General features: G+C 41.6%; 1 protein-coding gene across 1 annotated transcript in view; it reads left to right on the top strand.

Moving 5' to 3' along the window:
• The window catches only part of CAPN9 (calpain 9), a 158120-nt gene that overhangs the window by 30707 nt on the left and 103123 nt on the right, over positions 1 to 24290 (top strand). Inside the window, exon 3 of the mRNA XM_088472520.1 lies at positions 23560 to 23629. Within this exon, the coding sequence (XP_088328646.1) occupies positions 23560 to 23629 (70 nt within the window). The remainder of the gene's footprint in view (positions 1 to 23559; positions 23630 to 24290) is intronic.

Below are 24290 nucleotides of genomic sequence, written 5' to 3'. Positions count from 1 at the left end.
TTATATATATAATATAGCAACTGGCATACTGTGTATACTTTCCTGTAATAACAAAGTGGAAAATAAAATATTGAGCTACATTACTGGTCAATGAATGTACAATATAACCATGGAAAATGAGTACTATTTTGGGAGGATGGTAGGGATCGAAAGTACAAAAGTGTCTCAATACACAATGGGCAACATTAATGAGTAGTAGCAACACACAGGGGGAGGGCTAATGAAAACTTGATTTGTTGTCTGTGTAAAAAGTGCAGCCTTTACAAATGAATTCCTCCTCCCTCCCCCTCTGTGTTGAGATAAACAATGGGCAGGGTTATTCTGAAAAAGGACATGAACACACTGTAAATTACTGATGGGCAGTTTTTATATTATAATGTATATCTAGAACCAGTACTGTATATAAAATATCGAGCCATATTTTCAGGGGGAAATTTCTACACTAAGAAATCACTACACACATACACTGTCCTCACTGACTCAGATCCCCACATAGTGCACATGGTGTTCATAGCCTCTAGATGAAATATGATATTATTCTAAAAAGTTGTATTATTATTACAACAATATTATTTATAGTATTGAATTATACAAATTTATTTTTGGAGCAAAACAAAAATGTTGACACTGGGATTCAAACCCTAACTGCCAAGTGTGATGTAGTGACTTTACCACTACGCCACAATACTGGTGGATGGGAAGTACAGAATCTGTCTTTTCAGGAACTGATGACAGTTTCCTAGTGACAGTTTTTTTGGTGCTAGTACAGTGTTTCAGCGGCTAGTACAGTGATATAGCCGCAAATGCATATAAGCCCATTTAATATGCACACAGGAAGCAAAAAAAGATGGCGCCCATCATCACCCGCTGCATGACACCGCCTGCACCCTTGCTGCTGACACAGCTGGCGCCCCACTGGCAGCATCCCCCGCTGCTGACACCACCGCTGCTGGCACTGCCAGCACCCCTGCACTGCTGCCCCACATACTGAGGACACCGTTAGTGACCCCCACACTGCCGACACTGCTGGCACTCCCACACTGAGGACACCACCAGCACCCCTGCACTGCCGACACTGTCAGCCTGTCAGCACACATGCACTGAGGACACTGCTGGCTCCCCTGCTCTGCCGACACCATCGGAACCATGCATTGAGAACACCCCTGCACTGCCAACACAGTCAGCAAACCTGCACTGAGGCCACCGCTGGCACCCCTGCTCTGCCAACATTGCCAGCACCCTGCATTGAGAACACCCCTGCACTGCCAACACAGTCAGCAAACCTGCACTGAGGACACCACTGGCACCCCCGCACTGCCGACATCGCCGATACCCTTCACTGAGGACACTGCCAGCACCGCAGCCATGTACTGAGGACACTGTTAGCAACCCCTGCACTGCCGACATAGCCAGCAAACCTGCACCGAAGATACCACTGGCACCCCAGCACTGCCGACATCGCCAGTACCCTTCACTGAGGACAATGCCAACACCGCAGCACTGTCATTTCATGTACTAAGGACACCATCAGCAACCCCTGCACTGCTGACACAGCCAGCAGACCTGCACTAAAGACACCACTGGCACTGCTGACATTGCCAGTACCCTTCACTGAGGACACTGCCAGCACCACAGCACTTCCATTCCATGTACTGAGGACACCGTCAGCAACCCCTGCACTGCCAACACAGCCAGCAAACCTGCACTGAAGATACCACTGGCACCCCCGCTCTGCTTACAATGCCAATACCATGCACTGAGGATACTGCCAGCACCACAGCACTGCCATTCCATATACTGAGGACACCGTCAGCAACCCTGCTCTGCCGACACTGCTGTCATAGTAAGAGCACTATTGGTGTATCCAACCCACACTGTATAACACACTGTATCCATATTGGAAATTGGAAACTGAACTGCCACATGTTAGTGCCGTCCACTGTATCACTTACTGTAGTCAGCCAGCTAGCTGGATGCAACCTTTTGGCCTTAACTAGATGAAAAAAATAATATTGTGAGGTGCTCAAAATTGATTGGAAATTACTGGAAATAAATATTATTGAGGTTAATAATACTGTAGGAACAAATACATGCCCATTTTATGTGATTTTAACTGTTTTTATGATATTTTAAGAAAAAATCCAAAACCAAAACACGAGGGTCGGCACACATGAGAGAGAGAGAGAGAGAGAGAGAGAGAGAGAGAGAGAGAGAGAGAGAGAGCACAACTGACATACTGTGTAAACTTCTTCTTACTACATTACTGGTCAAATAATGTACAATATAACCATGGAAAATGAGTACTATTTTGGGAGGAAGGGATGGGCCAAAAGTACAAAAGTGTCTCAATACAAAAAGGGCAACATTAATGAGTAGTAACAAAACAAAACACAGGGGGAGGGCTAATGAAAACTTGTCTGTGGAAAATGTGCAGCCTTTACAAATGAATTCCTCCTCCCCCCTCTGTTAGACAAGCAATGGGTTAATCTGAAAAAGGACATTAACATACTGTAAATTACTGATGGCCAGTTTTTGAATTATAATTTATATCTAGAACCAGTACTGTATATGAAATATCGAGCCATATTTTCAGGGGGAAATTTCTACACTAAGAAATCACTACACACACATGCCGTCCTCACTGACTCAGATCCCCACAGCCTCTAGATGAAATATGATATTATTCTAAAAAGTTTTATTATTACAATAATATTATTGATATTATTATATTATTGAATTATATAAATTTATTTTTGGAGCAAAAAAAAAAAATGTTTACACTGGGATTCAAACCCTAACTGCCAAGTGTGATGTGCAGTGACTTTACCACTACACCACAATACTGGTAGAGGGAAGTACAGAATCATTCTTTTGAGGAACTGATGACCGGTTCCTAGTGAGTTTTTTTGGTGAGTGTTTCAGCGGCTAGTACAGTGATTTAGATGCAAATGCATATTGCACCTTAACATAAACACTCCTCAAAACGCCTTGTTTGCCCTCTATTAAAATCCAAAGGAGACCACTACTGTATCTTTGCTACATAGGTTGAACACTATTAAGTGCTACATTACATGATACACTGGCCACCCAGTGGTGAAAGTATGAATTGCACCTTTGCTGCACCACAGATAGCACGGCACGACAATATATGAGAATTGATGTCATGCCAAATTGAGAGCCATGGCACAGTTTTCAGAAGGTGTATGTGGACACATCTGTATATCCAAGAGAATTTAAAAAAGGGATTTATCCGACCATGTACTCTACCTGCTGGAGCAGGATTCTTCTTTGTTTCTAAAAAAAAATGGAGGTTTGAGACCTTGTATAGATTATAGAGGCCTGAATGATATCACGGTGAAGAACATATGCCCACTACCATTAGTTACCAAATTATTTGACAGGGTTAAGGGATCCACAATATTCTCCTAGTTAGATCTCCGAGGTGCATACAATCTCATCTGTATCCGAGCAGGTGATGAGTGGAAAACAGCATTCAACACAAGGGACAGTCATTTTGACTATTTGGTCATGCCGTTCGGGCTGTCTAACTCACCTGCTGTTTTTCAAGGTTTTGTTAATGAGATCTATAAGGATCTCTTATATGTCTCAGTTGTCGTCTATTTAGATGACATTTTGATTTTTTCATCCTCTCCTGAAGAACACCGCAATCATGTCAAAGAAGTCTTGTCTCGTCTGAGAAAGAATCAACTGTATTTTAAGCTGGAGAAATGTGTGTTCGGTGTACCAAGTAATCCATTTCTTGGATATATCATTTCCAGATCAGGGTTGGAAATGGACCCCAAGAAAGTCCAAGCAATCTTGGATTGGTCCCATCCCATGTCTTTAAAAGCCATCCAGAGACTTCTCGGTTTCTCCAATTATTACCGATGTTTTATTAAGGGATTCTCCTCCTTTGTGGCTCCCATCATGGCCTAAACTTGTAAGAGTGCCAATCCTGCTCTATGGCCCCCTGAGGTGGAGACAGCCTTTCAACTTCTCAAACAAGCCTTTGCACAGCTCCCGTTTTGAGACAACCGGATGTCAATAGGCCATTTTTATTGGAAGTGGATGCTTCATCTGAAGCAGTGGGAGCTGTCCTGTGTCAGCACTTTGAGGATAACCAGATTCACCCATGTGGTTTCTTTTCAAATAAATTCTCCCCTGCTGAAATAAACAATGCCTTAGGCGACCAGGAGCTATTAGCTGTCAAGTTGGCTTTAGAGGAATAGTGGTACCTCCTAGAGGGCGCTAAGTTCCCTTTCACCGTTTTTACAGAGCACAGAAATCTTCTTTTTCCTGAAAAAAATCCAATGTCTCCACATCTGGCCCGATGGGCAATATTTTTTGCCTGCTTTCATTTTACCCTGACGTATCGTTCTGGGGCTCTCAACCTGAAGGCCGATGCCTTGTCATGGTCACTGTCCACTAAGAGTGGTCCAGAGACACTGTGGAGTACTCCTGTGCTGGAGTCAGAGGTTATTGCCACTATACAACTACAACCACCTGTTGAAAAGACATTTGTGCCCCCAGAGTTGAGAAAACAGTTGCTGACATGGGCTCCTTGTCTCATTTTGCCAGTCACTCAGGCATTCACAAGACCTTGGAGATCCTGAAAAGATCCAATTGGTGGCATCAATGAAGACCGAGGTAACTGAGTTTATCTCGTCCTGTACACTGTGTGCTCAGCATAAATCTCCTCAATAGTCTCCAGCCAGCGAATTGGTGCCCCTTCCTGTGCCATCTCGTCCGTAGACACATTTGTCCATGGATTTTGTGACAGACCTGCCAAGTTCTAATGGATATACCACCATCTTAAAAAAGTTACCTGATTTGGTTCATCTATTTGTACACCATATATTTTGTCTACATGGACTTCATTCAGAAATCGTCTCAGACTTGTAGGACAGAACAATTTGTGGCAAAATTCTGGAGAGGCCTCTGTTCTGTCCTACAAGTGAAACTCAACTTCTCCACGGCCTATCACCCTCAAAGTAATGGGTCCACCCAGAGGGTGAATCAGGATCTTGAGACTTTTATGAGAATCTTTATGTCTTCATCCCAGGACAACTGGTCTGAGGCCCTGATTCAGAGCCGGACGCTCTGACAGAGCTATAGTGAGTGGCCAGGAAGATGGTCGCGATGGGCAAGACCATCGCGAACATCAGGCTTTTGACAAGTCCCTTGTGGTAGGGTCTCGTTGCCACAAGCCCCAGAGAGATTTTGGCTCTAACAGAGCCAAAATCTCTCCAACTGACATCACTCGTGATGTCAGTGGGGGCGCACCCAAATGGAGGCGTTCACATGGGAATGCCTCCGTTTGGGCAGCCACTCCCCCGGCCCACCCAACAAAGGGGGCGTGCTGTCACTCAACATCGACAGCATGCCCTCTTTGGTACGAAACCCGGAGCAACGGATTACCCGTCGCTATTCGGTCTCACGCATGCACATGACGGAGCTGGCTCCGTTGTGTGCATGCGCTCTCGGCCACCATCGACCCGGTTGCGAGTGCTCAGCGCTTGCGACTGGGTCTGAATCAGGCCTTGAGTCCCTACCCTGGGCCGAATTTGCTGTGAAATCCTATTTTAAATCTTACCACTGCTGTTGGCACCACGTGGATGCACCTGGCATATGGTGATACGCAAATGAGGATGAACAGTGTATGCAACGTGTCATGCATAAGCAATACCTTCCTTTACTGAAACACTAACAGTATGCATAACAGTCACTATCTTATTTCATAAATACAATGTGAATTACAGTGTAAAATATATCACAGTATATTAACCTTATGTAAAAGCAAGTGAACACACACACATTTTCTGTGGTCCAACGCACAAAAGTAATTATTGTATTGAAAGAATATATGACATTATTATTACAAGTAATACAGTGGTAGAATACAATACAAGAACAGAGATCAGAGTTGCAAACCAGTATACATACGTTCGCATGCACGTCCCCTGATCCAGAGAGTACAGTCGTCACCAGATGACTGGCAGATTACAGCTACTAGTTCCTGGATCAGGGGAGCACATTCTTATATAGTTAAACTATGGGTGTGCATAATAGTAAGCTGTGTCTTCTTTCCATTGGTCCAGGGGCAGGATGTTTCCAGTTCACTGGGGGTCATTGGCTGGTTCCAAACAGTGGGCGATGCCTAGGCTCAGGTTGCAGTTTCATAAACTTTCCGCTGGGGTCACTCCAAAAACTAGCTCAAATCTACCATTTATTAAACATAATTCTGACATTGCTAATATCTGCTTGTCGCAATGTGCAACAATCTATTCACAACCATCAGACCACTGCCAACATAATTCTGCACAATATGATATCAAACACGATGTTAATATGTGGTTCCATCCCTGGATTATATGTATTGTATGAGCCATGTAAGCTGGGATTTATATAATACATTGGACATGTAATATACATGTCTAATTCTATATATATATATATATATATATATACTGAAATTACTAAAGAGTAAGATAAAGAAACATGTGTGTCCAATCAAACCAATCTCTCATGGCCACAAGGGGGAGCCTTGTTACTGCAGCTGGTGATCCACTGTGAAATCAAATATACTTGAATAACATCAGGATTGAAAGGGGAAATTGTTTAAATTAAATATACCATAATGATTAAAAGTGGTTTTCACCAAGTATATATATATATATCGTAGAGTTCATATGTGTTTATATGTATACATGTATCAAATAGGGAATTTCTTGAATTAATGTACATCAAATACATTAGTTTGTTAGGGAGGCAGTTGTCACAACACAATGGGCTAGGCACTCGTGTGCTCAGGTGTGTGCAGGCGATGCATATAATTAAGATCATATCTAAGTGCAGCAGACCTGGGGAGGTCATTACACCAGTTCATCCATTGTCCAGTGAGGGCCAGATAAGGAATTATATATATATATTGGTGCCATTTTGCACAACGCATCATATCATTCGTCTACTATCCAAACTCCTTTCTACATTGTATATGGACTTCATCCTAGGGTCCCTGAGTTCCGTAGTCTGCCCACCTTTGATGTGCCAGCTGTGGATGCCACTGTACGGAACTTTGCTTCACTTTTGGTCTCAAGTGTGGGCTTCTCTTTGTAAAACCTTCCTGTGGTACAAATATCAAGCAGATAGGAAGCTTGGGGGTTACTGGCTAAACTAATAATTATCTATTGCATTTGAAATCTGTAAGACTAGGCCAGTTATTGCATAAGATTTTGGATATAAGACATTATTTTGTAGTTAATATTTATATCTGACTTTGACAGGCCACCCTTTGATAGCCTCCATAAGCTATCATACAGAAGAACATATTCAATACATACAATATACTAATTGGTAACTTAGGGATATGTATACATATCTATATTGCAAGTCAGACATCGACTATTAAATTTGGGTTGGGGACTACAGGGGTAAGGATAAGACAAACTTTATACACAATCAGTGGGTCCTCAGGGGATCATTGGTAGGATGTGGGATCTTATCTAACCTATAAAGAATGTTTTGGGAAATTAGGATTATCTATTCTATGATGTCTGATGTAACATTTACTATACATATAATTAAACATTGACTAAACTTATTCATATTTTTATCACTTGATTTTAAACCATAAAGATAACAGTAATAACCATTGTGATGGTTGCATATTTCTTAAAGTCTTTAAAAATACCTGAACTACTCTATTTACCCTTTTGTAATTTAATTATGACCAAAGCTGAGGTTTTTATTCAGTATTCATGAGGAAAATATTTGATCAATCTTTTAAAATACCATAGCATAGCTTGATTGTAGATATACTATCTGTGCTGATGTCTTTAAGATACATCTTCTGTCCTGTGTTAACAACAATTTGCTCCAGTTAGGCCTGGCATCTGTGTGTCTTGCTTGCCATTGGAGAAGCTTTACCTTTGCAGTATGGAGGCAGTAGAATTTGTAGAAGCTACCATTTTGCTTGCTGCACAGAGGGCTTTGTACTTTTGAATGCTGTGGTCTTTATTCATTATTTCCTCTTCACGACAATGCTGTAACACTCAGTACCTTCAGTGTCATCCTTGGTAATACAGTCTTTCGCAGATGTGTGTTGTGCATCCTTTACAATTATCCAATGATGCAGTTACTGACAAGTGTCCATATAATAGTCTTTGAGGTTTTGATGTCGAATAGAGAGCAGGTATATATATGAAACAAAGTATTTTCTCCTTTGTTGGTTGTAAACAATCCATCTCAACTTTCTTTGGCCAATGGAATTCCAAATGACTGGGGTAGTGAATGTCTACCATCCTGCACTTATTCTATACAATTTTCCTCACTGAATAAACTTTCATACAGTAAAGTCACATTCTTACAATGTATATTACATCTATTTTCCAACTCAAAACTAAAATAACCCTACACTAGAATAATCCTATTCAATGGCTTTTTATATTTAACCTACAATGAAACTAACAATACTATTTGGAATGCTTTGATGTGTTCATCATAACATCCTATCAATTAAATACATGACTATACATATATGCTTCATACAGGCATCAAATATCTTCCAGGAATGGCTTTCTATAAGTGTAACCCCATTCAGCACTATGCAATATGCCGCAATGTGCATATAATTACAATTACCCTTTTTTTGCTCAAATTAAACTCTATTAGACTCCATGACGTCTGTATTAAGAGGAATATAATTTCTCCCGATTAATAAATTTGTCCCAATGGGGTAGACCATTCTCACTAGATATTTGATCTATGTTTGAAACCTTTAAGATGGTAGCATAGCTATCCTACTGTGTAATACACAAAAATAAAACAAAATAAAAATTATTTACAGGGTATGATGTTGTGACAATAAACGATGCACACTGGACTTCTATACAGGCATGTGGTTTCAAAGATCTAAAGTACAATTACAGTAATGAAAGGTACACTTAATGGATATGGGTTGAAAGACAAGACAAACAATGATTTCTGTGATGAAAGGGTTAACAGGGACTGTCCCTTTCTTGTAAACTGTTTGGATTTATCCATGTGTCAGTATATTCAGACAGGTGACAACTCTGTCAGCTACTGATCTTCTGATGGGATGATAACATCATGGGTTCTGCAGCAAAGCTGAACTTGTAAACTAAAATTTAAACAAAAAATACAATGAATATAATGGCTATTTCCAAAGTGAATTAGCATTGCTTGCTATGCGTTCTGTCCTGTCTTCTGCATGCTGTCAGCTACAGAATTTACATATCTGGGTATTTAAAGATTTACTAACATCCAGTTTCTGGCCTGTGCCAGTCTTTTCTCTCTGTAGTATTGTGTGTTATTGACAACACAATTTACCCTGCAGATCTGCAGGTTGGATTCAATCAGGGAATAAAGGATTTTTTTACCGTGTGGGATTTCTGTAAGGCAATGGCTGCATTTGATCTAAAAGGTAAAACCAAGTAAAGAAGTGATACTACCATCTTGGCTTAAGATCATACTCCCGTGAGAAATTAGTCAGGAATCCAGCAGTAATTCATTCGTGGATTTTCCTCGTCAGTGGTACTCCTTAGCCATGAAAAGTCTTGGAAATCCTGGGAAAAAGAATATTCTTATGTGGAGAAAAAAACTTGTTAGACTGGACTATATATCGTTTGAAGGTTCCAGGGCTTTGTCCAGAACTGCAATAAAATGGTTGTGGCCCAAAAGCACAAAAATACCCTGTGCATTTTCCTAACTGTTACAGCAACTTTTTGTTCAATATTTTCAAGCGTGATATCCTCCCTCACCAGTGATATATATCTTCCACCCTTTGTGCATTACAAGGCACACAAACTATAAGGCATTTTTAGCAGTCATACAAGATCAACAGTAACCTGTTCTACCAGTCCCAATACAAAAGGTAGTTTAAACTGCTAATAGATGGTTATATGTCATGTTTTGCGGTATCCTAATCTACATGTGGCTTAGTTCCAACACCACTTTGGTTCTGACTATGTGTGTTGTATGTGTATCCCTCCCCTATTTTTCTATACATAAGTGTGATCAGTGGCAGAGTCTTTAGAAGTGACCACTGCCATACCCCTTTAATTTAGACTCTGGCCTTTAACAGCTCTCTGAGTCCAACCATTAACACTGCTACTGTTACTTCTCTGTAGTGCACATTTCCCATACCTTTAATAAATAATAATTATGTTCTACTCCAAAGGCATTTCGTTGTGTTGTCACATACAGGTACAATCCCATCCCTATCTGATTTTACCACTAGGGACCAGAATAGTACTCACCGGATGTAACCCTATATTACCCTGGTATTCTAACACCCTAGGGATTATCTCTCTACCTCATGGTTCAGCAATGTCAGCCAGGCTGAGCGGACAACGTGACTCAGCTCCTCCCCTGCCCATGTCATGCCACGTATAACTGCAACACCTAAGACAATGCTGTATTTAAGGAGGGTCTATCTTCTGTTTCCTGCATAACCTCCATACACATATTAACAAACAATACCAAAAACACAATTTTAAAACTTTTTGCGGTACACTTTCCTACATTATTCTATGGAGGTGAAGGAGCACTTGGTGCATGCACCAACTTCCTCTCAGGCTCCTTGCTACTGGTTTGCAATTTTCCTTTATACTCCTCATGCTCACGTTGCCAAATTTCCAAATATTTACAGTGCTTAAGCCGCAAGTTGTGTAAGCTTATTGTACAGATTTTATCATTCACATTTTTCAAAACATCTTTGTGAAATGTACCAACAATGTGAAAAGATATTACAAACTCCTGGGTCATTTTTGACCACTTCTCACAATATTTAGTTGCGTCCACACCATATTTAATCCCTACAATAAACCTAGCTGTACCTGTCAGCACTGTACAGAAAATTGTTGTTGACGGTCTATTGACCATTCCCGACCCCCCTTTCCATACATTATTGGCTCCAAACTATGACTGCTGGACTCCCATGCTGTCTATCCCACGCCTCGACTTTATGTCCAAACGGTCTCCTCGACATACAGGTAGGTATGATAATACCAATACAGACATTTCCCCTGCTGCTCGTCAGCGAAGCCCCACCGTGACCAACTTCTTGTCCTAATGGTTCAACCCGTGTCTGACTTATTGTCCTAACGGGTTGTCTATATACAATAATGCACTCACTAAGTATCATTTAAACTAGAAGTGGTACAGGCTCATTCACTTCCCAATATTCGCTATTGTGCTTATTGAATTACTGTAGCCTTGCACTTAAATGCCACTCCTGAAATGCGATCCTTTCACTTCTCTTGCTGCAACCTTTTAAGCTTTTAAAATGTTGCAAATTGTGGAGCAGTGTTTTGCTCCCTTTTATGCAGTCCCTAACTAATTTACCCTATTTATAAAATCACTTGCTGAGGGCATTCGCATATTCCAAAACTGTATTTTAGTGTGATTACCTTCACCAAGGACAATTTCCTATTTATATGGTGGTTTGAATGACATACACACACATCAAGCATTCAATTTTGTTAACACATTTCCTTTTGTTGATACCTTAAATTCAGATATTTCTATTAAACATGTACTGACTTAAGAGAAAAAAAATAAAACTATGTGTCAGTCTCTGAGGCCACAGATTCTGTTTATCAGTGTGACTGGCTCAGAGCTTTCATGTGCTAATTAACCTTTCATTAAACTAGCACAGGAACAGTAAATGGTGATTTTTTTTATTTTTATTTTTTTTTTCATTTTGTGTGGTGTTTTCAGAAAGACAATCTACATGTTGTCTCTCTGAGAGACTGCAAACAAGTGCTTAGGGTTATAACGCTCCATGGAAGCTTTTAAATACATCTTAAAGATAGGTACTTTTGAAAATACCTTAAACTGAACTCCAGTAGTAACATAAATAGTGTATGGACATCAAACATATACATATAATATCTCTGGGTTCAACAAACTTAAGCAAAGTTTTAGAAACAAATGATGTGTCTAGGGGTATTTTTCTAGTATCTGACTACCTTTCTGTATTATTATAATTTAATAATAGATCATAATTCATAACTAATTATAAACCATTTAATAACCTACTTGCAAGTTTACCCAAGATTACTATGTATACCTTTTAAATCATCTGGATAATTAATTCATAAATGAGTACACACAGGTATGAAATAAAGTAAAGAAAGTATATTTCAATAACAATTTATTCAATAATATACGCATACATGTAAAACAGTATTATCACATTTCCAATATTTCAATATGTTTTAACAATATGTGTGTATACAGTATGTGTATGTTTGAGAAGATTTTAAAAGGGTAGAAATATTTCTTCATGCATTTAGAGCAGATCCGGGACCTATTGATACATTGGGGAATACAATCTATCTGAAAAAATACTTATGGTGAGAAAAGAGAGAGAGAGAGAGCGATGTGATAGAATAGAAAGATATCTTGTGTGAGGGTCCTATGGGGTATATGAGAGATTGAAGATTACCTGGTACATGAATTACATAACTTATTTATATCCATAGGAATAAACACCATAAAAGGGATGAAACATATCTTACCATCTCTGTTCCCTATATGTGCCACTTTGTAGTGGTCATGTGTGTGTGTTTTCTAGAGCCTGGGTACTTACCGTCTTGTTACTATGGATGGTACCATACTTACCAGTGTCGCTGGTCCCAACCAAATCTCCTGTATCTGCTGCAGCCCCTCTTGGATGCTAAGTGCATGAGAAATGGCTGGGATCAGGGTAGGGTCATCATTGCTTCCTGAATAAAACTTTCCAAATTGGTTAGTACAAGGTTACAGTTACAGTTATTTTTTTTATTTATTTATTTTTTTAGTTATACTGGTTTGTAACTCTTTCCCCTACCACATGGTGGCAGTGGTGCACTTGCTTTCACCCTTTCTAAAGTACCATTTTTCTTGTTGCCACAAGTTCAGACAATCATTGTTTTATCCTCAAATTTGTGTGACTTTAACAGGCATATTTGATTTTGTACTATATGTAATATCTCGGGATTGAAACTACCAATTTTTGGAAATTATATTTTACCACTCTCAGTTATGCATACCCATTCATTAACCTAAAGCCATTGTGTACTTACCATTACTTGTTATGCATTATGTACCCTGCGGACCCTTTCGGTCTACCCTCAACTGGAACCACAATCAACTCGGTCATCCCATGAGTAGATCTAGCACCCATATTTGGTGGCTTTACCAAACTGCTAAATTACTTCTTTAGGATGACCGGTGGGGGATTCTTTCTAAGTACTTCCACAGAACTTTTTACCTGTCAATATGCAACTGACCGCTATACAACAGGCAATGCATATAGCGGGAGTCCCTACCTACTTTGGTTTATTTCCACTAGAATTCCGGATGGGAAACGTCACCACCCCATCCAGTGGACTTCAACCAGGACCTTTCAACCAAGAGAATCAGTGAAATTTCCTTTCTTTTACACAAATTCATGCTTGCGTATTATACTCTATGCGTATAATACACATAACATGCGGTCCAATCGCAAGACACAGAGGTACTGGTTATCTATGTGTCTAATGATTACAGAGACAATTTAACTAGGACACGCCCCCCCTACCCGAGATCTTTATAGGACAGCCTAACACCTGGAAATCAATTTCAAATAGGCACGATTCCTGCACCTTTCAACGTGTGGTTGCGATCCTACACGCCGCCAGAACCTCTCCTTGTTCAGCATTTCCCTGCGGTACCTTCCTGGTTCACACACTCATGTAATTCTCTTTCAACTGTTCACATACACAAAAGAAACTGTATTTTCGGTACAGAAAAATCACTTCACAGAAACAGTATTTTCCCAGAGGTTTTACACTTTGTTGTATAATATTACAGTAATACTATTCAAATCGGATAGTTTTTTTGTCAATATACATATATATAAATATATATATTATATATATACTATAATTTAATGTATTAACCCGTTGCTAAATAGTGCAGCACATGTACACACTCTCAACCGTACTTGCATACCGTGCCACGTGTGTGTCTGCTTACGAACGCACGTGTTGCATGCCTGTGTATGAAACTATCACACATTAACAATCAAATCTGGCAATAAAACATAAACTGTATTCTTATTGCTGTTAATGATTGGTACTTTTATATGCTTCCACGTTCCCCACAAGCACCGGAAGTTACCCAGTCAAATAACTTCCACTGCCTGCTACCTAAACGTTTAGGAGGGAACGGAGCTTATGTTATCTCAGGCCTATGCAAGTGTTATGTGCTTATACGCTCACACAGCTTTATAATTTCAAACAAATAAATTTATCCGATTTGATTCAGACCTAAAATGAGTGCTATAACTTATGGCAACAGTACAAGGACATAATTTATACAGTGTGCATAATTTCGCTGTGCGTAATTTTGTGCCAAGAGACCAAAGAAATAGCTTTTCTTTGTTGTCCCTCTGTTCACATCAGCACCTCTGAGACTATACAAGACATACATGGTTTAACAACATTAGATAGTTTTTAAACAAAATTGTTTTAGTGATGCATCATTCCACCCTTTGTTGTTAGACCGTCTGTGCAGTCGTGTTAGTCCGCGAGTGTGAGATGGACCAGACGTAGCCCCCAACTGTGAAATCCTATTTTAAATCTTACCACTGCTGTTGGCGCCAAGTGGACGCACCTGGTGTATGGCGATACGCATATGAGGATGAACAGTGTATGCAACGTGTGATGCATACGCAATACCTTCCTTTACTGTAACACTAACAGTCACTATCTTATTTCATAAATACAATGTGAATTACAGTGTAAAATATATTACAGTATAATAACCTTATGTGAAAGCAAGTGAACACACACACACAGTTTCTGTGGTCCAACGCTCAAAAGTAATTATTGTATTGAAATAATATATGACATTATTATTACAAGTAATACAGTGGTACAATAAAATACAAGAACAGAGATCAGAGTTGCAAACCAGTATACATACGTTCGCATGCATGTCCCCTGATCCAGAGAGTACAGTCGTCACCAGATGACTGGCAGATTACAGCTACTAGTTCCTGGATCAGGGGAGCGCATTCTTATATAGTTAAACTATGGGTGTGCATAATAGTAAGCTGTGTCTTCTTTCCATTGGTCCAGGGGCAGGATGTTTCCAGTTCACTGGGGGTCATTGGCTGGTTCCAAACAGTGGGCGATGCCTAGGCTCAGGTTGCAGTTTCATAAACTTTCCGCTGGGGTCACTCCAAAAACTAGCTCAAATCTACCATTTATTAAACATAATTCTGACATTGCTAATATCTGCTTGTCGCAATGTGCAACAATCTATTCGCAACCATCAGACCACTGCCAACATAATTCTGCACAATATGATATCAAACACGATGTTAATATGTGGTTCCATCCCTGGATTATATGTATTGTATGAGCCATGTAAGCTGGGATTTATATAATACATTGGACATGTAATATACATGTCTAATTCTATATATATATATATATATATATATATATATATATACTGAAATTACTAAAGAGTAAGATAAAGAAACATGTGTGTCCAATCAAACCAATCTCTCATGGCCACAAGGGGGAGCCTTGTTACTGCAGCTGGTGATCCACTGTGAAATCAAATATACTTGAATAACATCAGGATTGAAAGGGGAAATTGTTTAAATTAAATATACCATAATGATTAAAAGTGGTTTTCACCAAGTATATATATATATATCGTAGAGTTCATATGTGTTTATATGTATACATGTATCAAATAGGGAATTTCTTGAATTAATGTACATCAAATACATTAGTTTGTTAGGGAGGCAGTTGTCACAACACAATGGGCTAGGCACTCGTGTGTTCAGGTGTGTGCAGGCGATGCATATAATTAAGATCATATCTCATTGCAGCAGACCTGGGGAGGTCATTAAACCGGTTCATCCATTGTCCAGTGAGGGTCAGATAAGGAGTTATACATATATATATATATATATATATATATATATATATTAGGGGTGAGCGGGTTCGGATTTCTGAAATCCGAACCCCCCCGAGCCCCCCCGATCCGAGTCCGATCCGAGTCAGGCTCGACTTTTCCCGCCTGACTCGGATCTGAAATCGAGGCAAAACGTCATCATCCCGCCTTCCGAGTCTCGCGGGTTTTGGATCCTATATAAGGTACCCGCGTCGGCGCCATTTTCTCACTCGGCTGTGGACAGTGAAGAGGGAGGGTGGGAGTTAGGGCTGTGTAGTGTAGTGTAGTGTAGTGTAGTGCTGCTGTTGTCCACTACTTCAAAGTCCATAGGGGCTGGCTGTGTTGTGCTGTGCTGCTGTTGTTGATAGGGGCTGTGTCCACTAATTCAAAGTCCATAGGGGCTGGCTGGACTGTGTTGTGCAGTCAGTTCTCCATAGGGGCTGTGTCCACTCCAAAGTCCTGTGCAGTGTCCCAGTCCTAAAGGGGTGCTGTAGTGTTGTCCAGGGGGTGCTCTGTCCATCAGGGGTGCTCCCCCCAAGTGCTAAAAAAATAATATATTTTCTGTGTTTGTGAATTGTGTGCGCAGTAGCCGCACGTGCATCAACAAAGTAGTGCCAAGCGTGCGCCTGTGTCATAAGTAAAGGGCCGGCTGGCTTGACCGTTAAAGGGTGCTGTAACCCCCAAAGTACACTCCAGTCCAAACCAAAAAAAAAATTATTTTCTGTGTTTGTGAATTGTGTGCGCAGTAGCCGCACGTGCATCAACAAAGTAGTGCCAAGCGTGCGCCTGTGTCATAAGTAAAGGGCCGGCTGGCTTGACCGTTAAAGGGTGCTGTAACCCCCGAAAGTACACTCCAGTCCAAACCAAAAAAAAAATTATTTTCTGTGTTTGTGAATTGTGTGCGCAGTAGCCGCACGTGCATCAACAAAGTAGTGCCAAGCGTGCGCCTGTGTCATAAGTAAAGGGCCGGCTGGCTTGACCATTAAAGGGTGCTGTAACCCCCAAAGTACACTCCAGTCCAAACCAAAAAAAAATTATTTTCTGTGTTTGTGAATTGTGTGCGCAGTAGCCGCACGTGCATCAACAAAGTAGTGCCAAGCGTGCGCCTGTGTCATAAGTAAAGGGCCGGCTGGCTTGACCGTTAAAGGGTTCTGTAACCCCCAAAGTACACTCCAAAACAAAAAAAAATATATTTCTGTGTTTGTGACTTGTGTACACTGTGGCTGCACGTGCATCAACAAAGGAGCAGCGCCAAGCGTGCGCCTGTGTCCTATAAGTAAAGAGCCGGCTGGCTCATTTCTTAAAGGGTGGTGTAACCCACAAAGTGCACTACTCTCCAGCAAAAATAAAAAAATATTTTCTGTGTTTGTGTGCGCTTTAGCCGCACGTATATATCAATATAACATAAATGGAGGACCAAACTTTCTCAGATAAAATAAAATAGGGAAAGATCAAGAACCACTTCCTCCTAGTGCTGTTGCTGCTGCTGGGAGTTGTTCATCATCCCAGAGAGGAAGTAGGAACATCACTACTTTTACTAAACAATTGACCCTCCAACAGTCCCTAGCGATGAGGATGAAGTACGACAGCAGTCATCCTGAAGCAAAACGTATAACTGAGGCCTTGACTGCTATGTTGGTGTTAGACGTGCGTCCGGTATCCGCCATTAGTGCAGTGGGATTTAGACAATTGATGGAGGTAGTGTGTCCTCGGTTCCAAATCCCGTCTAGATTCCACCTGCATCCTCAAAGCAGCAGCGACAAGCGTGCGTCTGTCTGTTAAAGGGTGGTGACACCCTCAAAGTGTGCTACACAAACAATTAAAATATTGTTCTTTTTTTTTCTGTCTTTGTGAATTGTGTGGGCTGTAGCCGCACTTGCATCCTCAAAGCAGCAGCGACAAGTGTGCGTCTGTCTGTTAAAGGGTGGTGACACCCTCAAGGTGTGCTACACAAACAATAAAAATATTCTTTTTTTTTTCTGTCTTTGTGAATTTTGTGGGCTGTAGCCGCACTTGCATCCTCAAAGCAGCAGCGACAAGCGTGCGTCTGTCTGTTAAAGGATTACATCGGTGACAGCATCCAAGTAGGCATGTCAGACAGTCCGTACCTGTACTGGCAGGAAAAAGAAGCAATTTGGAGGTCCCTGTACAAACTGGCTCTATTTTAAAGAGCGGGCTGTAGCCGCACTTGCATCCTCAAAGCAGCAGCGACAAGCGTGTGTCTGTCTGTTAAAGGGTGGTGTAACCCTCAAAGTGTGCTACACAAACAATAAAAATATTCTTCTTCTTTCTGTCTTTGTGAATTGTGTGGGCTGTAGCCGCACCTGCATCCTTAAAGCAGCAGCGACAAGTGTGCGTCTGTCTGTTACTTTGAGGGTGGTGACACCCTCAAAGTGTGCTACACAAACAATTAAAATATTGTTCTTTTTTTTTCTGTCTTTGTGAATTGTGTGGGCTGTAGCCGCACTTGCATCCTCAAAGCAGCAGCGACAAGCGTGCGTCTGTCTGTTAAAGGGTGTTGTAACTCTCAAAGTGCTCCAAAAAATAAAAAAAATGTTTTAATGTGTTTGTGACTTGTGTGCGATGTAGCCGCACTTGCATCCTCAAAGCAGCAGCGACAAGCGTGCGTCTGTCTGTTAAAGGGTGGTGACACCCTCAAAGTGTGCTACACAAACAATAAAAATATTCTTCTTCTTTTTTCTGTCTTTGTGAATTGTGTGGGCTGTAGCCGCACCTGCATCCTTAAAGCAGCAGCGACAAGCGTGCGTCTGTCTGTTAAAGGGTGGTGACACCCTCAAAGTGTGCTACACAAACAATAAAAATATTGTTCTTTTTTTTTCGGTCTTTGTGAAATGTGTGGGCTGTAGCCGCACCTGCATCCTTAAAGCAGCAGCGACAAGCGTACGTCTGTCTGTTAAAGGGTGGTGTAACTCTCAAAGTGCTCCAAAAAAGAAAAAACTATTTTTTTAATGTGTTTGTGACTTGTGTGCGATGTAGCCGCACTTGCATCCTCAAAGCAGCAGCGACAAGCGTGCGTCTGTCTGTTAAAGGGTGGTGACACCCTCAAAGTGTGCTACACAAACAATAAAAATATTCTTCTTTTTTCTGTCTTTGTGAATTGTGTGGGCTGTAGCCGCACCTGCATCCTTAAAGCAGCAGCGACAAGCGTGCGTCTGTCTGTTAAAGGGTGGTGACACCCTCAAAGTGTGCTACACAAACAATTAAAATATTGTTCTTTTTTTTCGGTCTTTGTGAAATGTGTGGGCTGTAGCCGCACCTGCATCCTTAAAGCAGCAGCGACAAGCGTGCATCTGTCTGTTAAAGGGTGGTGACACCCTCAAAGTGTGCTACACAAACAATAAAAATATTCTTCTTTTTTCTGTCTTTGTGAATTGTGTGGGCTGTAGCCGCACTTGCATCCTCAAAGCAGCAGCGACAAGCGTGTGTCTGTCTGTTAAAGGGTGGTGTAACCCTCAAAGTGCGCTCCACAAACAATAAAAATATTCTTTTTTTTTTTCTGTCTTCGTGAATTTTGTGGGCTGTAGCTGCACTTGCATCCTCAAAGCAGCAGCGACAAGCGTGCGTCTGTCTGTTAAAGGATTACATCGGTGACAGCATCCAAGTAGGCATGTCAGACAGTCCGTACCTGTACTGGCAGGAAAAAGAAGCAATTTGGAGGTCCCTGTACAAACTGGCTCTATTTTACCTGAGTTGCCCCCCCTCCAGTGTGTACTCCGAAAGAGTGTTTAGTGCAGCCGGGAACCTTGTCAGCGAAAGGCGTAGGAGGTTGCTTCCACAAAATGTGGAGGTAGATGATGTTCATAAAATGAATTATCAACTCTTCCAGGGAGACCAGCCTCCAGAACGTACAGAGGGATCTGTGGTTCCAGCATGGACGAATTAATACTCTGTGAGGATGAGGATGTACACACTGAAGAGGGTGAGGAATCGGTGGATGAGGAGGATGAGGCTGACATCTTGCCTCCGTAGAGCCATTTTGTGCAGGGACAGATTAATTGCCAGCTTGTTTTGTGGGGGCCCAAACGAACCAATCATTTCAGCCACAGTTGTGTGGCAGACCCTGGCGCTGAAATGATTTTTTTGTTAAAGTGTGCATGTCCTGTTTATACAACATAAGGGTGGGTGGGAGGGCCCAAGGACAATTCCATCTTGCACCTCTTTTTTTTCTTTGCATTATGTACAGTTTGGGGCCTAGTTTTTCAAACTGCCATCCTGTCTGCCACTGCAGTTTCACGCCTAGATGGGTCACGTGTTTGTGCCGCCCACTCGTGTCGCTTAGCATAGTCATCCAGCTACCTCGGTGCAACCTTTTGGACATAAAAACACTATTGTGAGGTGTGAGGTGTTCAGAATAGACTGGAAATGAGTGGAAATTAAGGTTATTGAGGTTAATAATAGCATAGGAGCAGAAAAACCTACAAATTCTGTGATTTTAGCTGTTTTTATGCTTTTTTTCAAAAAAATACAGATCCAAAACACAAAACCCAGAACCCAAAACACGGAAGGGTGGTTTTGGCAAAACCAATCCAGATCCAAAACACGAAGAAAGATCCAGATCCAAAACCAAAACACAAAACACGAAAAGTGGCCGGTGCACACCCCTATATATATATATATATATATTGGTGCCAAGAGACCTCAGGCATCGCATGCTTGTTTGAGTAGATCAAATACAGGGAAATGTTGGTGAATAGAAATTCCACATTTTATGACACCATGATTGTTTGAGCTGACCTATTCAAACTGGGCCAGCAAACATTGATTTACATCTCCTTGGGGGTTACTGGCTAAACTTATAATTATCTATTGCATTTGAAATCTGTATCAGTTATTGCCTAAGATTTTTGATAGAAGACATTATTGTGTATTTAATATTTATATCTGACTTCAACATTGCGCACAACGCATCATATCATTCGTCTACTAACAAAACTCCTTTCTACATTGTATATGGACTTCATCCTAGGGTCCATGAGTTCCGTTGTCTGCCCACCTTTGATGTGCCAGCTGTGGATGCTACTTTACGGAACTTTGCTTCACTTTTGGTCTCAAGTGCGGGCTGCTCTTGTTAAAACCTCCCTGTGGTACAAAGATCAGGCAGATAGGAAGCGAAGAAAAGTTCCTCAGATGCGGGTCGGGGATCAATTATGGCTTTCTACCCACAATCTTCACCTCAAAGTACCATCTATGAAGTTCCCTCCCCAGTTTATTGGACCATACTCCATTATAGAGATAATCAATCAAGTCTCTTATCGTCTTCAGCTCCCGTCTTATTTAAAGATTCCCAATTTCTTTCATATATCTTTGCTCAAGCCACTACTACTCAAAAAATTCCTCAGTGTTCTCCCTGTTTCCCCCAGGGTCCTAACTGAAAAGGGAGTGGAATTTGAGATGTCTCAATTTCTGGTTTCTTGTATCCGCCATGGTCATTTGCAATACCTGCTTGATTGGAGAGGCTATGGTCCGAAATAGCGTTGTTGGACTAGAGCTGAGGATGTCCATGCTCCCAAACTCATCAAAAAATTCCACTTGGATCATCCTGAAAAGACTAGAAAGTGTCCTGAGGCCACCCGTAAGTTGGGGCGTACTGTCACGACCCAGGTTTCGACCCGGTGAGTGTGCTGTGGCACGGTCCTTCTGGCAGGGGAGCTGGCGTGTGGAGATTGGCATTGCATGTACACAGAGGTCTGCCAGTGTTGGGCCATCCTGACAGGGGTAAGACTAGTGGCGTCTCTGTGTCACAGCTGTCTTGGCACCACCATGTTGTCTTTGGCCATGTGACATAGCAGGCCAATCGTCTGTGGGTCACCTGCTCTCTCTAGCCTGTCATGTTCTGTTGCTGGGTACTTAAGGGTGTTTGGAGCACTCTGTAGTTGCAAGTGCAACGTGTTTCACAGCGTCAGTTGTGAGAGATCCTGACTCTGAGACCTGTGCTCCGGTGCTTGCCCTAGCTCCTTGTCTGCCATCGGCTCCCTGCAGCCTGCACCGCTCTGCCTTGCCTTGTACTCTGCTGGAAATCGCCCTGCACCTTCCACCAGACCCACTCCTGCCTGAACCTCTCCTCAGTTAGCCCATTCCTGTACAGCCAACATCACAGCCTTTCCGGATATCCCTCTCAAGCCATTACTCTTCATACCCGGATTCCATTTCACCTTTACAGTCTATCTGGATTTACCTTATTCATCTCTGTCACCGTGCTGGACATTTATTTATTCCCACTCACTACAGTTTCCTCCTGCTACAGTTACTAGTTTGTTATTACTGGACTTTAGTTATCTTATTGTTCATTTCTACCAGCATCCACATTAAATAACTTACTTTTCAGTTTAAACCTGTTCAGGTGTTTACTCCTGTTTCCACCCAGGGTCCACAACAAACACAGACTCTAACAACTTGGATCTTTTAAAACTTTTATATTCAATCATGTATAATAGGGTGCAGTGTGTCAATTTTTCTTGCATGTTTGAACTACAGTAAAGTAATTAGCTTTACTTAAGATAATACCTAAATTGTGTTTTATGCTTTACTTCAAGAGACAGGAGTGTTTTATATGGAAGGGTGGCTGGATTATAAAACAGTGTCTTTTTCACTACTAAAGGGATGTGGGGGAGGTACTGTTAATAGGATCTATGACCACTCAAGGGTCTATTGCAATATGGGATGGGAGGTAAGTTTACCATTGGGGCCTATGGACATGAGGGGGTGCAAGACACCCTGTAGGCATATTTTTTTTCAATTAAATATTTCAATATATTTTTAAAATTACTTTCTAAACTATTTCTGACCGTTTTTTGGGGAAAAAAAATAATCAGTTAAGTGGTTAACACTTGGGGGCCAGTTTATCAAGGGGTGAAAAGCCCAGTTGCCGTCAGTGAGTTTGCATAAGGGAGCATAGCTTTACATTTTTTAATGATCTTTAAAGATTGTAAATTAGATCTAATTTTTTTTTTAAATGTAAGATTGTCTCTTGTAAACTGCACTACCACATGTTGTATATGCTATGCTGTACCTTACTTACTGACATTTACTTTCACCTTTCCAGGAGCAGCCTGGAAAGGACTTCCAAGTGGGCAGTGATGGGGGCAGGGTTGGAGTATATGCATCATTATTCTCCGCCCCTTCACATTTTTTAATAAGGACGGGGCCAAATTATGCGATTATCATAACATTGCGTCATTAGGCCCTGCCCCCTACATCCGGACCTCAAATTGCCGGCAAGATTGCCAGATCCGTCCCTTTTAATAAGCAACATACGAATTACACTGATTCTGTGGATGGCTGACTTCTAGGGATACACCAACTATAGCCTATAGTTAGTATACCCCTAGAAATACCTGTAATTCATGTCTTGCTTATTAAAGGGATGGATCTGGCAACCTTGATTGCCATTCAGATTCTCCAAATTCCTGCCCACTTCACTAGGAAGTGGGCGGGATGCAGGAGAAGTGCCTACTCTTCCGGGGGTGCGGGGGCTACCCAAAAAATCTTGAGCCTCCCGGAGGTCCGGGACAATAGGCCAGTATGTGCTGTACTCTATAAATAAGTGTTTTGACAATTTTGTTTTACTTTCTTCAACAGGATATTGTTAAAGACCCTGAGTTTATTTTAGGTGGTGCTTCAAGAACAGATGTGTGTCAAGGTGACCTTGGTAAGCATCTATCATACTGGAAATCATTTCAATAAAATTCAAATTAGTTTTTTTTATCATTTAGCATTTTAATATAAAGTGCAATTCTTACAAACCTGCAACAGAGAGGCATTTTGTGAGTGCAATCAGTATTAATTCTAATGCAACCTATCAAATCAATAGGAGCTAGAGACATGACTTAAGCTCCAAGTGAACTCTGTGTATCAGTGATGACATTGGTTGTATCCAGTGGCGGATTTTAACTAGAGGTGGCAGGGCTGCAGTTCCCCCAGTAAAATCCACCACCTCAGTGTAGTCAGTATAGACTGCACTGGCTACACTGTGACTGGAGGTGGCTTCCCATTGAAAGCTCTGTTTGCCAGGTACATACACAACAGGCAGTCTCAGGGGGAGGTGTCTCCTCCCCTTGGGACTGCCAGTCCAGGCTGCTATTAGCAGAGAACAGCTTAAGTTGGATTTTGGGCAGCCCTACCAGGCTACTAGGGCTGCAGGTAATGCAGCCCCTAGTAGCCGGTGATATGCGCAAGCACGGCTCCCTGATGCTAGTGCACATGCACCGGTCCCGCCGCCTGTCCCATCTATTACACATGCGCCAGGACCCAACTGGGGGGGTAGGTATCTCCCCAGTCCCCCTCTTCCTCGTAGCAGCGGCAGCCCCCTC

This window comes from Taudactylus pleione, unplaced genomic scaffold (assembly GCF_031769625.1).
Source record: "Taudactylus pleione unplaced genomic scaffold, aTauple2 ptg000125l, whole genome shotgun sequence".
NCBI classification, from domain to species: domain Eukaryota; kingdom Metazoa; phylum Chordata; class Amphibia; order Anura; family Myobatrachidae; genus Taudactylus; species Taudactylus pleione.
Note: the sequence above shows the minus strand (reverse complement) of the source record. Positions and strands in the feature narration are given on the sequence as shown.